This window comes from Calidris pugnax, unplaced genomic scaffold, assembly GCF_001431845.1.
Source record: "Calidris pugnax isolate Ruff unplaced genomic scaffold, ASM143184v1 scaffold346, whole genome shotgun sequence".
In the NCBI taxonomy this organism is placed as follows: Eukaryota; Metazoa; Chordata; class Aves; order Charadriiformes; family Scolopacidae; genus Calidris; species Calidris pugnax.
This window is the reverse complement of record NW_015091060.1, coordinates 555-15,898: the sequence shown is the minus strand read 5'-3', so window position 1 is coordinate 15,898 and position 15,344 is coordinate 555. Positions and strand designations below refer to the sequence as shown.

At 52.8% G+C, this 15,344-nt stretch overlaps 1 protein-coding gene across 3 annotated transcripts in view; it reads left to right on the top strand.

The window, feature by feature from the left end:
- The window catches only part of PSMA5 (proteasome subunit alpha 5), a 25,114-nt gene extending 10,835 nt beyond the window's left edge, over positions 1-14,279 (top strand). Inside the window, exons 2-9 of one of the 3 annotated variants that reach the window (XM_014956658.1) lie at positions 346-412; positions 3,076-3,202; positions 4,803-4,870; positions 6,382-6,489; positions 6,583-6,641; positions 7,785-7,887; positions 9,970-10,056; positions 13,968-14,279. In XM_014956658.1, the coding sequence (XP_014812144.1) occupies positions 346-412; positions 3,076-3,202; positions 4,803-4,870; positions 6,382-6,489; positions 6,583-6,641; positions 7,785-7,887; positions 9,970-10,056; positions 13,968-14,045 (697 nt within the window). In that variant the 3' untranslated portion in view covers positions 14,046-14,279. Of the gene's footprint in view, positions 1-345; positions 413-774; positions 842-3,075; positions 3,203-4,802; positions 4,871-6,381; positions 6,490-6,582; positions 6,642-7,784; positions 7,888-9,969; positions 10,057-13,967 lie in introns of all 3 variants that reach the window. The other 2 variants (XM_014956659.1, XM_014956657.1) reach the window with 2 other exon arrangements.
- Positions 14,280-15,344: the final 1,065 nt, after the last annotated feature.

Genomic DNA, 15,344 nt, shown 5'->3' with positions numbered 1-15,344 from the left:
GGGTGTGGGGGTTGGGTGGGGGTCTCCCACCCGTGTCTGAGCTGTTAAAACAACATCCTTCTGTCTCCTGGTGCCGGGTGTTCGGAGCCCTGAGTCCTTCCAGCCTCCTCTGTGCCAAGTGTGTCGTGGAAACAACCCTCCTCCCCACCTCTGGCTGGACCCGCTGCTGTTTTTCTTCTCTTTCTCCCTGATTCCAGGCACCTGCAGTGAGGGGGGTGGTCTCCAGTGAAGCTCTGACACCTCCCAGCTCCCACCACCACCATCACACTTGAACAAGTCACTGTTTTTCTCCTTCAGCCTCCAGTTTCCTGGCCCTTCACGCCGTTTCTGATGTTGTTCTTGCAGGGGTGTCAACACTTTCTCTCCGGAGGGGAGGCTGTTCCAAGTGGAGTATGCCATCGAGGCCATCAAGGTAGGGTCAGCTCTGCCTGGTGGCCAATCCCTGACGTTTAGGCTTCTTTCAAACCCCTAAAAAATAGAAATAAAACGGGCAGATTGGCTTCCTTTGGGCTCTGGTCTCGCTCTGCAGCATCGTAGGAGGCACGTGTCCTGGTCCTCCAATTCCTTCCATCCAGCCAAACCTCCTGCAGCTCTGCTCTTTTATGGGTCCTGAAGAATCATAAAGCCACCCATTGCCCCCCCAGATAAAATCACAGAATGGTTTGGGTGGGAATCCCTTGAAGATCATCTCGTTGCCTTGAACAAGTCACTGTTTTTCTCCTTCAGCCTCCAGTTTCCTGGCCCTTCACGCCGTTTCTGATGTTGTTCTTGCAGGGGTGTCAACACTTTCTCTCCGGAGGGGAGGCTGTTCCAAGTGGAGTATGCCATCGAGGCCATCAAGGTAGGGTCAGCTCTGCCTGGTGGCCAATCCCTGACGTTTAGGCTTCTTTCAAACCCCTAAAAAATAGAAATAAAACGGGCAGATTGGCTTCCTTTGGGCTCTGGTCTCGCTCTGCAGCATCGTAGGAGGCACGTGTCCTGGTCCTCCAATTCCTTCCATCCAGCCAAACCTCCTGCAGCTCTGCTCTTTTATGGGTCCTGAAGAATCATAAAGCCACCCATTGCCCCCCCAGATAAAATCACAGAATGGTTTGGGTGGGAATCCCTTGAAGATCATCTCGTTCCCCCACCCCAGGTTGCTCCAAGCCCCCTCCAACCTGCCCTTGAACCCCTCCAGGGATGGGGCAGCCACAGCTTCTCGGGGCAACCTGGGCCAGGCTCTCACCACCCTCACACCAAAGGATTTCTGCCCCGCATCTCATCTCAATCTCCTAATTTTTGGTTTAAAACCCTTCCCCCTCGTCCTGTGGCTCCCCTCCCCAAATACCATCCCTGGAAGGATCTAAAAGCCGTTGCTGAGACTCTCTCAGCCCCCCCTCCCAGCAGAGGGGCTCCAGCCCCCCCAGCATCTCCGTGTCCCCCTCCAGCCCCACTCCAACAGCTCCATGTCCTTCCTGAGCTGAGGACTCCGGAGCTGGAGCCAGCATCTCCCCAGGACTCCGTGGTGTCAGGGATTCTTCCCTTCCCCGTCCCCTAAAAAGCAATTTACCCTCAAACCAAACCCAATCTGAAGCTGCTGAGCCCCAAATCTAAATTCTCTTCAACATCAGCTTTGAGCAGAGGTCCTGCCTGCCCAGACGTGGTGGCTCTGCCTGCAGAAGGTCACACTGCCAGGGCATCACACCCTTAATAGCCACAAACTCTTGTCTTAAGAGCAGAGGAGAGCTCTGCTTCCTCTTTGTCTGCACTAATGTGCTGTTCCCTTCTCATCCATGGGCTTTATAAATATTAAATTCCTTATTAAAACCCCCAAAGTGGTAACTTTTCTCTCACTAAATCAACTTTCCTGGTTGAGGGTCACCATTTCCTCAGGTCTATTCAATTTTAAAACCTGAAGGTGAAGGATGTTATTAAAGAGCAAACAAACCCACACCCCTCCAGAGCCCTGTGGCCTTTCTGGGGTTTTAAAATGTTCTTAATTGAGAAATGTTCTTGTTTCTGAGGATGTGGATTGGGAATAAGTTTAAACCTGGGGGAAACTGGTCGAGCGAAGAAGCCCTGTTTGGGCAGGGGGAAGGAGGTGCTGGTTTTCTCCTCCCTGTACTGGTTTAGCTCCTTGAAGGACTAGTTAAAGGAGGAGGCGAAGAGGAATAAAATCATCTGCCACCTTTTTGGCTTCTCCCTTTTTTATGGATCAGCCCGTGACCCCCCCCAAACACCCCCTTTCTGGATGAAATTCCTGCAGCTGGGTGGCTCCTGTGACACTTTCATGCCTTGGGGTGTAGGAGGAGTTTCTATTGGTGGGTCAGGAGCTTCGTTAACAAAACCCCATCTGAAATGACATCAGGTGTCCCCTCTTCCCTTGGGATTTGGGCTCAGCTGTGAGCTTCAAGGATGGGGACAAGGTCCAAAACCAGGAGATGTTCCCCTCTGCCAGGGGCTGTGGTTTGAGCTGGAGCTGCTGGGGGGAAACTCGTTAAGATGACACCGTGGGGTCTGATTTGGATGTTTCAGAGGTGGCATCTCCATTCCACAGCTGTTACAGTTATCCCAGGAAATTCCCAGAAAATTCCCCAGTGTGGAAAAGCCTCAAGTGCTGGGTGGGAGCCCTTGAGATCTGTCCCCCTTCCTCGGTGGCCCTCAGGGCTGTGGTGACACCGTGGTCTCCTCCAAGACTCGGGGTAAAACCCTCTGAGGTTGATGAACCTGGAAAACGGTTCGTGCACGAAGTTCCCTCCATTCCTTTGGGAATTTTGGGGAATTTGGGGAGAAGTGGAGCCGATGGAAAGAAAACTCATCCAGCTGGAAGCGTGGATGCAGTCGGAATCCAGCCCTTTGTGTCAAATTTTTCTCTCTATGCTTTTCAAATTTAATTTCTCTCATGAAGGAAGGTTGGCGAGGCCAATGAGGGTTGCAGGGGGGGAAGAGGGGGCAAATCCTTCTCTCTATGCTTTTCAAATTTAATTTCTCTCGTGAAGGAAGGTTGGTGAGGCCAATGAGGATTGCAGGAGGGGGAAGGGGGGTGTTAATTAGCCTTAACGAGGTGTGGTGGTAACTGCCTGGTGGGTTTTGCAGCTCGGTTCCACCGCCATCGGGATCCAGACCTCGGAGGGCGTCTGCTTGGCCGTGGAGAAGAGGATCACCTCCCCCCTCATGGAGCCCAGCAGCATTGAGAAGATCGTGGAGATCGACTCCCACATCGGTGAGGAGAGAAAAAATTGAGCTTTGAGTGCCTCTTTAGGAGCATCCTGCAAGTTTTGGAGATATATATCTATTTATATATAAAATAACTGCCCTCTGGGTGCGTGGAAAGCAGCATTTCAGGGGTAACCATCCCCTGATGAGCCCAGTAAGAACTCTTCCCCCCTTCCCCAGTGAGCACGAGCTCCTGGTTACTGGTTTTCCAGGCTCCAGGCCAGCAGGGACATAATTACAGGAGCAGGAAGAGGCAGCTGAAGCACCCCCCACCCCCCTCCCCTCCCCTCTCATGGAACTCAGCAGCATCCAGAAGATCGTGGAGATCGACTCCCACATCGGTGAGGAGAAAAAAAATTGAGCTTGGGGTGTCCCTTTAGGAGCATCCTGCAAGTTTAGGAGATATATATATATCTATATATAAAATAACTGCCCTCTGGGAGCGTGGAAAGCAACATTTCAGGGGTAACCACCCCCCAGGCAGCTCTGATGAGCCCTGCAAGAACTTCTCCCCCCTTCCCCAGTGAGCACCAGCTCCTGGTCACTGGTTTTCCAGGCTCCAGGCCAGCTCGCGGAGATCGACTCCCACATTGGTGAGGAGAAAAAAAATTGAGCTTGGGGTGTCCCTTTAGGAGCATCCTGCAAGTTTTGAACATATATATCTATTTATATATAAAATAACTGCCCTCTGGGAGCGTGGAAAGTGGCGTTTCAGGGGTAACCACCCCCCAGGCAGCTCTGAGGAGCCCTGCAAGAACTTTCCCTCCTTCCCCAGTGAGCACCAGCTCCTGGTCACTGGTTTTCCAGGCTCCAGGCCAGCAGGGACACAGTTACAGGAGCAGGAAGAGGCAGCTGAAGCACCCCCCACCCCCCTCCCGCCTCTCCCCCAGCCTGGGTGACCTCTCTGGTGAAAGCTCATCCCAAATTTAGACCCGGGAGGGCAGGGAATTACTGCAAAAGGCTTTGACTCGGGGCCAGTTTCTCCGGCAGCGCCGACACCAGCCCGTAGCCCCGGCTCTCACCGAGCACCTCCTGCCCTGGGACGGGGCTCATGACCAAATATGTCGCCTTGAAAAGCAGGGGAACTCCAAAATACCCTGAATGTGGGTCACAGGAGCTCCTGAAGAGTCTAAATTTCCTCCTCCTCCTCCCCTGTGCCTCTGATCCAACCCCTTCTCGTCCTGGAGTGGGATCCGTGCTGGAGGTTCCTGCTGCATCCCTCCCCCAGGGATGGTTTAGGTGGTCCTCCCCATCATGGGGAGGTGAATGAGCTCCCCTTCCAAGCAGATGGTGTTTCTGTCTGTGAATTTTTCTTGGAAAACCTCAAATATCCCTCCTTTAACCCATTCAGGGTGGGTGGGAGGTGCCACGGGGGGAACTACCTGCCCTTCAGCTGGGTTTTGTGGTGGTTTGGGCTGAGCTGGTCCCTCAAATGAAGGCTCCATCCTTGTTCTCGAGCCAAATCCGTGTCCATCCCACCCTCTGGTGTGACACCACCGTGGGGACCTGCTCTGTGGGCTTTAGGATGTCACCTTGTGGGTTTTGGGAGGAGCACGTGGCCAATAAATGGGTGAAATAACTCCTTTTTCCCCCCTCTCCAATTCCAGGGTGCGCCATGAGCGGCTTAATAGCCGATGCGAAGACTTTAATCGATAAAGCAAGAGTGGAGACTCAGGTGAGACGGGACATTTCTCTTCTCCAAACAGCACCAGTTGGTCTCGGGGGTCTCAGGAGCCACCAGCAGAGGAGGGTGGTGGCAGAGAAGGTGCTGGAGTGGAGCAGGAGGGTTGTGGGGCGCGTGGGTTCCCTCTTAGGGCTTTTCTGAACAAAGAGATGGAGACTCGGGGCTGTTTTTCCTCTTTGCCACCAGGAATTTTGGTGGTGGGTTCTCCCGGGGTCTCTCAGGGCTCTGGTGAAGGTGTGGGGCTGGTGTCTGCATCTTGACAAAACTTATATTGGTTCTATTTTTGACCCTTCAAACTTCCTCAGTGCCTTGGGTGCTCTCTGCGCTGGAGTAAAGACCTTCTGTGGAGTTTCCCTGTGTGGCAGGATCTCCTGCCTCTGACCCATCACTAACCCATGTCTCCAAGCTCTACGTCAACCCGGCTTTGAAGTCCCACCAGGGATGGTGGCTCTGAACCATCAACCTAATTCTGATAAAACCCATCGCTAAACCTTGTCTCCAAGCTCTATGTCAACCCAGCTTTGAAGTCCCACCAGGGATGGTGGCTCCACCATGTCCCTGGGCAGCCCATTCCAAGGCTTAAGAACCCTTTCTGTGGAAAAATTGTTCCTCATCTCCAATCTGAACCTCCCCTGGGGCAACTTGAGGCCGTTTCCATGTCCCATGGCCTGTTCCTTGGGAGAAGAGACCGACCCCCCCTGGCTACACCCTCCTTTCAGGGAGTTGGAGAGAGAGAGGAGGTCTCCCCTCAGCCTCCTTTTCTCCAGCTTGAACACCCCCAGCTCCCTCACAAGTTCTCCAGCCCCTTCTCCTTGTTCTCCAGACCCCTCACCAGCTCCGTTGCCCTTCTCTGGGGCCCTCAATGTCTTTTTTTGTGATGAGGGGCCCAAAACTGGACCCAGCCCTCGAGGTGGGGCCTCGCCAGTGCCCAGTCCAGGGGGACCATCACCTCCTGAGTCCTCCTCCCCACGCTGTTCCTGATCTAAGCCAGGATGCTGTTGGCCTTCTGGGCCACCTGGGCACACTGCTGGCTCCTGTTCAGCCAAGGGTTGACCAACACCCCCAGGTCCTTTTCCACCAGGCAGCTCCAGCCACTCTGCCCCCAGCCTGGAGCATCCATGGGGTTGGTGTGACCCACGGGCAGAACCTGGCACTTGACCTGGTTGAACCTCATCCCGTTGGCCTTGACCCAGACCAGGATGTTGGTGGCCTTTTGGGATAATCCCATCATTTCAGAAACAGATACTGGGATGAAGTGCTCCAGCCTTGAGTTTTCCCTCTTGGTATCCCAAGGTTTTTAGGGGGGGGATCCCTGGAGAAACTTCCCAGTTTGTCCTCCACATCCCGCTCTCTTCCTGGTGCCACCAACCTGCCTGGAGATGTGTGGCTCCTCAGGGCATCGCTCCTGAACGAGCCGGGATTGTGGTGTTTTGGGACCAGGGTGATCATTGGAATCTTTTTTTTTATTTTAATTATTATTTATTGATTCTTTTTCCCTGCAGAATCACTGGTTCACCTACAACGAGACCATGACGGTGGAGAGCGTGACACAAGCCGTCTCCAACCTGGCGCTGCAGTTTGGGGAGGAGGACGCCGACCCCGGGGCCATGGTGTGGAGCTTGGGGGGAGGGATTTGGGGGGAGGTGGGGGGTGGAAAATGCTCTTGACCCCCCCTCTGAGCCGTTGTCTCCTCTCCCTTGCAGTCCCGTCCCTTCGGTGTGGCGCTGCTTTTTGGAGGAGTTGATGAGAAGGGACCTCAGCTGTAAGTTCTGACTCCTTTTAATCCAGTCCAGCTCTGGGGAAATGGGGGGAAAAAAACCCCAAAACCAAACCTCACTACAACTTTTTGGGGCGTTTTAACTTGATTCTGGGCTTTTCCTGAAGCCAAACACTCGGGGTTTATCCCGTTACATCCCTGATGCTTTTAATCCTTTCAAACCCTTCCAGCGTGAGCTGCTCCTTCGGCGTCAAAGAAAACCTCATTTCTTCACCGAATTTTTGCTTTTTCAACCTGGTTTCCTGGGCAGGAGGGAAACTTTAAAGCTCTCTCCTCCTCCTGAGTTTATTCTTGCCTTTCCCTAAAGGACTAGCAGAGCCACCCGTAACATAATCCACCCGGAGCTGGCTGTGACATTCCTCGGGGAGGTGGTTGGAGTGTCCGTAACCTGAACTCCTGGGCTTCAAAAAGCTGGCTGGGGCTGGGAAGGGTTCAGCAGAACCAGCCCGATAAGGTCTTCCCTCCCAGCAGAAGTAGGAAAAAAATTAAAAAAAAATTAAAAAATTAAAAAAAAATGAGGCAAGGTGGAAAATAAAAAAGGGAAATGATTGTTTTCGGAGCGTGGAGGGTGGTGGCAGGAGTTTATCGCTCTTCTCGGGTGTGAGGGAGGAGGGTGAACATGGTGAGGGGATGGACAAGTCATGGCTGGTTGAGAAGGACAAGGAACTGCTGGAGAGGGGACAGCAGAGGCTACAAGGATGATGAAGGGGTGAGGGACCTGGAGCATCTCTCTGATGAGGAGAGGCTGAGGGACTTGGGGCTTTTGAGGCTGGAGGCTTTTTTCAGTGGTGCCCAAGGACAGGACAAGAGGAAATGGGCACAAACTTGAATATAAGAAGTTCCACGAGGAGGAACTTCTTGACTTTGAGGGTGGCAGAGCCCTGGAAGAGGCTGCCCAGAGAGGTGTGGAGTCTCCTTCTCTGGAGACATTCAAACCCATCTGGACGTGTTCTGGTGGGACCTCTCTGGGTGGGTGATCTCCAAAGGTCCCTTCCAACCCCCATAGAGTTGTGTGATTCTGTCACCAGGAGCCTTCTTTCTTCCCTGGGAGCTGTGGGGCACCCTTGGGGTGCTGTGATGTGGGATGGGGAGCAGCAGATGGTGATTCTCCCCACCCTGTCCCTTCAGGTTTCACATGGACCCCTCGGGGACCTTCGTCCAGTGCGATGCCAGAGCCATCGGCTCCGCGTCGGAAGGTGCCCAGAGCTCTCTGCAGGAGGTTTACCATAAGGTAAAAAAAAAAAAAAGGCTGGATTTGGGGCTTGAGATGGCAAAAGTTAGAGGTGGGTGAGGAATCACAAGGATCCACTCATTCCCTTCCTGGTAATTCCTGTTCCTCTGAGTGATCCGTGACTCCTCCTGCGCCGCAGACGGGGAGGGGGGAAACGTGAGCCCCCACTTAGACGTCGGTGCTGAGTGAGCATCTGGGCCAGGATCTTCTCCAAGAGAAGTGTCACCACCAGCAGCTTCTCAGGGACACGAAGCTGGTGTCTGAGCCACTGCTCTCTGCCTCTGGCAGGTGATAATTAAGACCACGTCAAGAAGTTGCTCTATAAATAAAAATAATGCTGGCGTCGGGGCTCGGTGTGGCACAGGCAGAGCTAAAGCAAGGGCTTTTTCACCAAATCCCTTAAACCAGTGAAGTTGATGGCTTTTGCTCTGGGAATACTGGTCCTGTTGGACATTAAATACGAATTTTCTTCCCTCCTCGAGGAGGGAGCTGCCCCTTTTTGTCCCTTCATCACCAAACTGGGGGATGAAAAGCTCAAGGGATGGTGTCGATTGCTGTGGGGGCTTCCAGCCCCTCTGAGTTGGAAGCCTGAGACCAGTGGTGTCCCCCCAGGGGTCCAGTGCTGGTCAACATGTTCATCAGTGACCTGGAGGAGGGGACAGAGTGTCCCCTCAGCAAGTTGGCTGATGGTACCAAACTGGGAGGACTGGTCGACACTCCAAAGGGCTGGGCCACCATCCAGTGTGACCTGGCCAGGCTGGAGAGCTGGGCAAGGAAGAACCTCATGAGGTTCAACAGAGAAAAGTGTAGGGTCCTGCACGTGGGGAGGAAGAATGTCAGGCACCAGTACAGGTTAGGGGTGGACCTGCTGGAGGCAACTACTGAAGAGAAAGATCTAGGGGTCCTGGTGGACAGTAAAATGACAATGAACAAGCTCTTGTGGCCAAGAGGCCAATGGGATCCTGGGCTGTGTAGGGAAGAGTGTGGCCAGGAGGTGGAGGGATCTCCCCCTCTGCTCAAGGCCAAGTGTAGGGTCCTGCCCCTGGGGAGGAAGAACCCCAGGCACCAGTAGAGGTTGGGGGGGGACCTGGTGGAAAGCACTTCTGAGGAGAAGGATCTGGGGGTCCTGGTGGATGGGAAACTGTCCAGGAGTCAGCAATGTGCCCTGAGGGGAGACCTTCTTAAATATCTAAAGGGTGGGTTGAAGGAGGATGGAGCCAGACTCTTTCCAGTGGTTCCCAGTGACAGGACGAGGGGCAACGGGCACAACTGGAAGGTAGGAAGTTCTGCTTAAATCTGAGGAAGAACTTCTTGACTTTGAGGGTGGCAGAGCCCTGGCAGAGGCTGCCCAGGGAGGGTGTGGAGTCCCCTTCTTTGGAGATCTTCAAGCCCCACCTGGATGCTCCTGAATAACATGCTCTGAGAAGCTCTAGGCAATCCTGCTTCAGCAGGAGAGTTGGACTGGATGATCTCTATGGTCCCTTCCAACTCTAAAAAAATTCAGTGAAAGTAGTGATTCGTAGACAGAAACTGGTGAAAAGAAATGGACCCTCAGCCCTGCCTGAGGTTTCTGTGCCCGGATTAACAGCTCTTAAGCTTTGTAAAAAGTTTAGAGAGAAGCAGAAAGGGACCCTCCTTGGTGATTGTCAACCAAGGGCGCGCTTTGATCTCCTGTTGATGCTGTGCTCTGAGAAGCTCTAGGCAATCCTGCTTCAGCAGGAGAGTTGGACTGGATGATCTCTATGGTCCCTTCCAACTCTAAAAAAATTCAGTGAAAGTAGTGATTCGTAGACAGAAACTGGTGAAAAGAAATGGACCCTCAGCCCTGCCTGAGGTTTCTGTGCCCGGATTAACAGCTCTTAAGCTTTGTAAAAAGTTTAGAGAGAAACAGAAAGGGCCCCTCCTTGGTGATTGTCAACCAAGGGTGCGCTTTGATCTCCTGTTGATGCTGTAGAGAACTTGATAAGCTTTTAAATTTGACAGCTCAAAGGATTTGGGAGGGGAGGGAGGGGGGGCAGGGAGGTCCTGTGATGGGCTCCAGCCTCAGCCACCCCAATTAAAGGAGCTGTTTGTGTTTTCCAGTCAATGACACTGAAAGAAGCCATCAAATCTTCCCTGGTCATCCTGAAACAAGTGATGGAGGAGAAGCTGAACGCGACCAACATCGAGGTAACTCGTGGGTTTTTGAGGTGCTGGAGGTGGAGCAGAAATCTGGGTGCTGCCTTGGGCCTTCTTGGGTTTTAAACATCCAGGTGGGAAAGCTGCTCGGTGGCTTTCAGGAGAGAAGGTTAGAGCAAGGAGTGAGTTGGTGGAGCAGGTCATAGAGTCATGGAATGGTTTGGGTTGGAAGGGACCTTGAAGACCATCTCATTCCCACCCCCTGCCCTGGGCAGGGACACCTCCCACCACACCAGGTTGCTCCAAGCCCCCTCCAACCTGCCCTTGAACCCCTCCAGGGATGGGGCAGCCACAGCTTCTCGGGGCAACCTGGGCCAGGCTCTCACCACCCTCACACCAAAGAAGTTCTTCCCCACATCTCATCTCAATCTCCCCTCTTTTGGTTTAAATCCATTCCCTCCTGTCCTAGGGCTCCCCTCCCTGATCCAGAGTCCCCTCCCCATCTCTCCTGGAGCCCCTTGAGGGACTGGAAGGGGCTCCAAGGTCTCTCCAGAGCCTTCTCTTCTCCAGGCTGACCCCCCCCAACTCTCTCAGCCCCCCCTCCCAGCAGTGGGGCTCCAGCCCCCCCAGCATCTCTGTGGCTTCATCCAGTTCCATCCCTTCTAGTGGCTGGGACATCTTCAAGGAGACCAGGTTGCTCCAAGCCCCCTCCAACCTGCCCTTGAACCCCTCCAGGGATGGGGCAGCCACAGCTTCTCGGGGCAACTTCTCCAGGACTTCCCAAGCCGACGGCTGGTTGGCAGCAGATGTTCCTGCTCTTTGAAGCTGCCCGGTCGGGGCACTTTGGAAAGGTTGGAGCTTTCTTTTGGCTCCTCGAGGTGCTCAGCTTGGCCTGTTGGTGTGGCTAATCCATGAGTGCCTACAAAAGCCATTTTGGGGGGGGTTGGTGGGGGCTGAAGCCCCTCCTGACCTTCCACCAGCCGAGTCAGCCAGCAGGAACCTGTGGTGCCAACCAGATTGCTATTTTTTTTTTTTCTTCCCTGGGGTTTAACCATTCTTTTTTTTTTTTTTTTTTTCCTCCCCTGGTACTTGTAATATTAGAAGGAATGAAAATTATCCAGCTCCTGGACTTGCTATATTCAGGCTTGGGGGGTTGCCAACAATCTCTTGGCCAGGGAGAAGCAAAGAGGTGAAGGAACCCAACCCTGCTCCTCCATCCAGCCTCCGGCGTTTCCCCGCCAGGGGGTTGAGCTCAGCCTGACCCCAGTTTTGGGGTGAGATCCCCACAAACCCTTTCCCCTTAATCCTTTATTTTTAGGCAGCAAAGGTAAAAAAAATAACCCCTTTATGGGGAGATGATGAGCGGGGCTGGAGGATGGAGTCTGCTTCTATTTCTGGAGGGTTATGAGACACTAGACCTTTCCAAATCGCGGCGTCCCGACTCCTGAGCTCCTCTCCTCCCCATTCCTTTCCTCTCCCAGCTGGGAAACCCTTTCCCAAACAGCTTAAAAAAAATCCACACCCCTTTTTCTTTTTATTAAATCCTGCTTGGTCCCCCTTCCCGATGTGATTTCCCTGCCTTCTTTTGAAGGGAAAAGGGCCGAAAGGTTGGAAATTGTGTCCAGAAATGATGCTGGTGGCTGAAAATCTGTAATCCCAGGGGGATTTCTGGAAGAGAAAGAGATTTCCCAGTCTCTCTGCTGGGAGATCTGTGGTACAGTGTGAGGGGATCGAGGGGGGGGAGCGTGTACAGTATCTCCATGCCCTATCCCCACCCCCCCCCCCCCCCTCTTTGAACAGGGGCTTAACTGTGCTTGGCACGGGGCTCCCAACGTGGCGGGGGGATCGTGGTGGGGTGAAGCACGAGGAGAATGTGCTGAGGATTAAAAAGGTCTCTCTTCACTCCCCTCCCTACTCTCAGGGCTGTAAAAAAAAATAAAAACCACCTTCCACCCGAAGGGGCAGCTTTGCTTTCGAGCTTTTTGGGAATTCCTGGTGGTTTTGGGGTTTATTCGTTGCTTCTTCCCCCTCTGGGGTGGGATTTTTCCATCCTGTAGCAGAAGAAGGGGTGAAATTTCACTGAATTTGGAGGAGTAACTCGTGGAGGAGTTTAAATCCCCTTCGTGGTGAAGGTTGGGAGCCTTAAATGGAGTTTTAAAATGCTTTTAAATGAATTGCTTCCCCGTGAGGGAGTAACTGAGCCAAGCTTCTATCTGTAGGGAGATGGGGTTGGAGAGGACGGGGAGAGGGGAGTAGTTGGTGTCTCTTTCTCTCTCTTTCTGGGCTGTGTAAGGAAAAAGTGTGGCCAGGAGGTGGAGGGAGGTCATTCTCCCCCTCTGCTCTGCACTGGGGAGGCCACAACTGGAATCCTGTGTCCAGTTCTGGGCTCCCCAGTTCAAGAGGGACAGGGAACTACTGGAGAGAGTCCAGCGTAGGGCAACAGAGATGATGGAGGGGTTGGAGCATCTCCCTGATGAGGAAAAGCATCTTCCTTCAGCCTGGAGAAGAGAAGTAAGGCTGAGAGAGCTGGGGCTCTTGAGCCTGGAGAAGAGAAGGTTGAGGGGAGACCACCTTAAATATCTAGAGGTGGGTTGAAGGAGGATGGAGCCGGACTCTTTCCAGTGGTTCCCAGTGACAGGATGAGGGGCAACGGGCACAAACTTGACCATAAGAAGTTCCATCTCAACATGAGGAGGATCTTCTTGACTTTGAGGGTCCAGAGTCCTGGCAGAGGCTGCCCAGGGAGGGTGTGGAGTCCCCTTCTCTGGAGATCTTCAAGCCCCACCTGGATGCTCCTGAGTGATGGTTGGACTGGATGGTCTCTAGAAGGTCCCTTCCAACTCTGACAATGATTCCGTGATTATTTATTTTGGATTTTGGGGTGTAGATGTGAGTGTTTGTCAGGTCCTTTGGGGTCTCGTGCCCAGAGAATTGATTTGAGGGGCCTGAGGTGGCATCTCTGAGAGGACACCACATAAACCCAGGGTGCTCAGGCTGAGCTTTTGGGATATTTCTCCTTGGGGGGTGAAAATAGACTTTTGGTCACCCCCCCTCTACCCCAAAATCAGGTCCTGCCACCACCTCACGCTGCTTTTATGGGTGAGAGAGGTCTGGGGGGAGCTCTGGGGTCTTCCAGCCCCTTCTGCAGCTCTTCTTGGCCTTCTGGCAACTCTTTGATCCCCGAAAAGTCAAGATGGGTGCTGGGGGGGGGCCTGCAAGCGACACCTGGAGCATCTTTCTGCCCCCCCCCTCCCTGTCACCCGCTTTTTGAGCATGACCCAAAGTCCTGCTCACGTTCCTCTTCCAACCTTGATGTTCTTCACGTCCTTCTGGTGCTCCTCACCCTGAGGAAACATCTCAGCTCCTCACCCACCCCCCCCGTGCCCCCCAACTCCACTCCTGGCAGAGGGACAGGGTGGAATGTCACCCCCCAGCTTCATCCCTTGGGCTTTTTCTTGGAAGAAATCCCTTTTTCTGCTCATAGGGAGCTGCAGGGTGCCCCGTGGGCCGGTTTCTTGTGGGTTTTTGGCCACCAAAATGCGTTTTTCACTCTTTTCTTGCGAACCCTGGGGAGAATTTTACCATCTTGGCTCTAATCAGGCACGTAACGAGCCAGGATTTGCCCCCCTGGGCTGGTGAGGGGAGGAGAAGAAGCTCTTTTCCCCAGAATCACATCAAAACACGGCGGGTTTGATGAAGGAACGGGTTGAAACGGGGTCTTTTTTTTTTCTCTCCCCGGAGCCTTTCTCTTGGGGGAAACTGAGTCAATGAAAAGCTATTTCTGAGCCCGGCTGCTATTTTTGGGAATCAAAGAGCACGTTCCGGGGCTGGAATGGGATCTTTGCTGGGCTGGCAGATCCGGGGAGAAGGGAACAGCTGTTGGGGGGTGTCCCCTGCCCCAAGTTGTCCCTCGGAGGCCACCCCTTTTAACCCTTTTTTGCTCCTTTTTTTTCTCTTTCCAGCTCGCCACCGTGGAGCCCGGCATGAAATTCCACATGTACACGAAAGAGGAGCTGGAAGAAGTCATCAAGGATATTTAAAAAGGAGAGAGACTCCCTCAAAAGCTCGATTTTTTTCCCCCCTCTGATCAAACCAAATCCTCCCCATTTTAATTTCCAGCAGCACCTGTACATTCTTCTTCGAAGAATTCTTCTTCGAAGGCGCCGGAGGTTGTGGTTTTTTTTGGGTGGGTTTGGTGGTTTTTTTTTACAGTTTCTGTACATAACCGATCTCTGCCATGAGAGGAAATGAGAATAAATCATTTTGTTACTCTGTCCTGGCTTCCTCGGGGCAGGGGGGGACACACAATTCAGAGCTAAAATTGGGGGGGGGGACAAAGGAGGGGCAATATCTGCAATATCTTCTGGCTGCGGTGGGGATGAGTCTCCCTCTCCTGGTGGCACCGGGGAGATTTAGGGATGGTTTCTCATCAATTTTGGGGAAAAAAAAGGAGATTTTTTTCCATCCTTTCATACCCATTGGGTGCATTTCTCCCCTCTCCTTCTCCAGGGGGGGGTTTTTGGGCCGTAACGGCTCAACCTGGAGCTCTTCCCCTGGGCTGAAATCCAGAACCAGGTTTGGGATTTGCATTTCCTTGGAAATATCTTAAAAAAATGGATAAAAGGGGGTGGGGGCAGCTCTGGGGTTGATGGTCCTACCCCTGAAATTGTGGGGGTGTTGTTTAATTTGGAGAATGCTCTCTTTTTGCCCCAAAAAACTGCTCCTCTGCTTCCCACACCTCCTTGTTTCTCCCCCTCTCTCTCTCCTCAGCCTCAAAATTAACACCTGAGAATTAACGATGGGGTTGATAAAGGCAATTAGCTGAGATTTAACGAAGTATTTTCCCTCCCGGGAAATTTGCTTCTCTCCTTTTTTGAGGAATTCAAATTTTTTCCCTCCCTCCCTCTCCCCCCACCAAAATGACATCGTTTGGTGGGGAAAGGAGCTCCCGGGGCTGTTGTTTGGGTTCAATTTGACCCCAAAATGAGCAACTTTTCCCCATGTTGCCCCGGGGGGGGGGTGTTTTATCCATTGACAAAAGTGGCAGCAAAACCCCCCGGGGCTGAGCCCAAACCCGAATCTTAATTCTTCCAGGAGGAAAAAATATCCCACCTATTAATTATTATTATTTATTATTAATTATTATTATTATTTATTATTATTCCCCCCCCCCCTTTTGCTGTTGCCAGACACAGGGAAGGGAGGGCAGGGCTGGAAAAATGGGACAATCTCCAGGTTTTTTAGGATTTGCCTTGGGCTCAGGAGCCTCCTGTGTCCCCTTTCCTGGAATATTCTAAAAAATAAAATAAATTTGGATGATGGAGCCACGTCCTGGATTG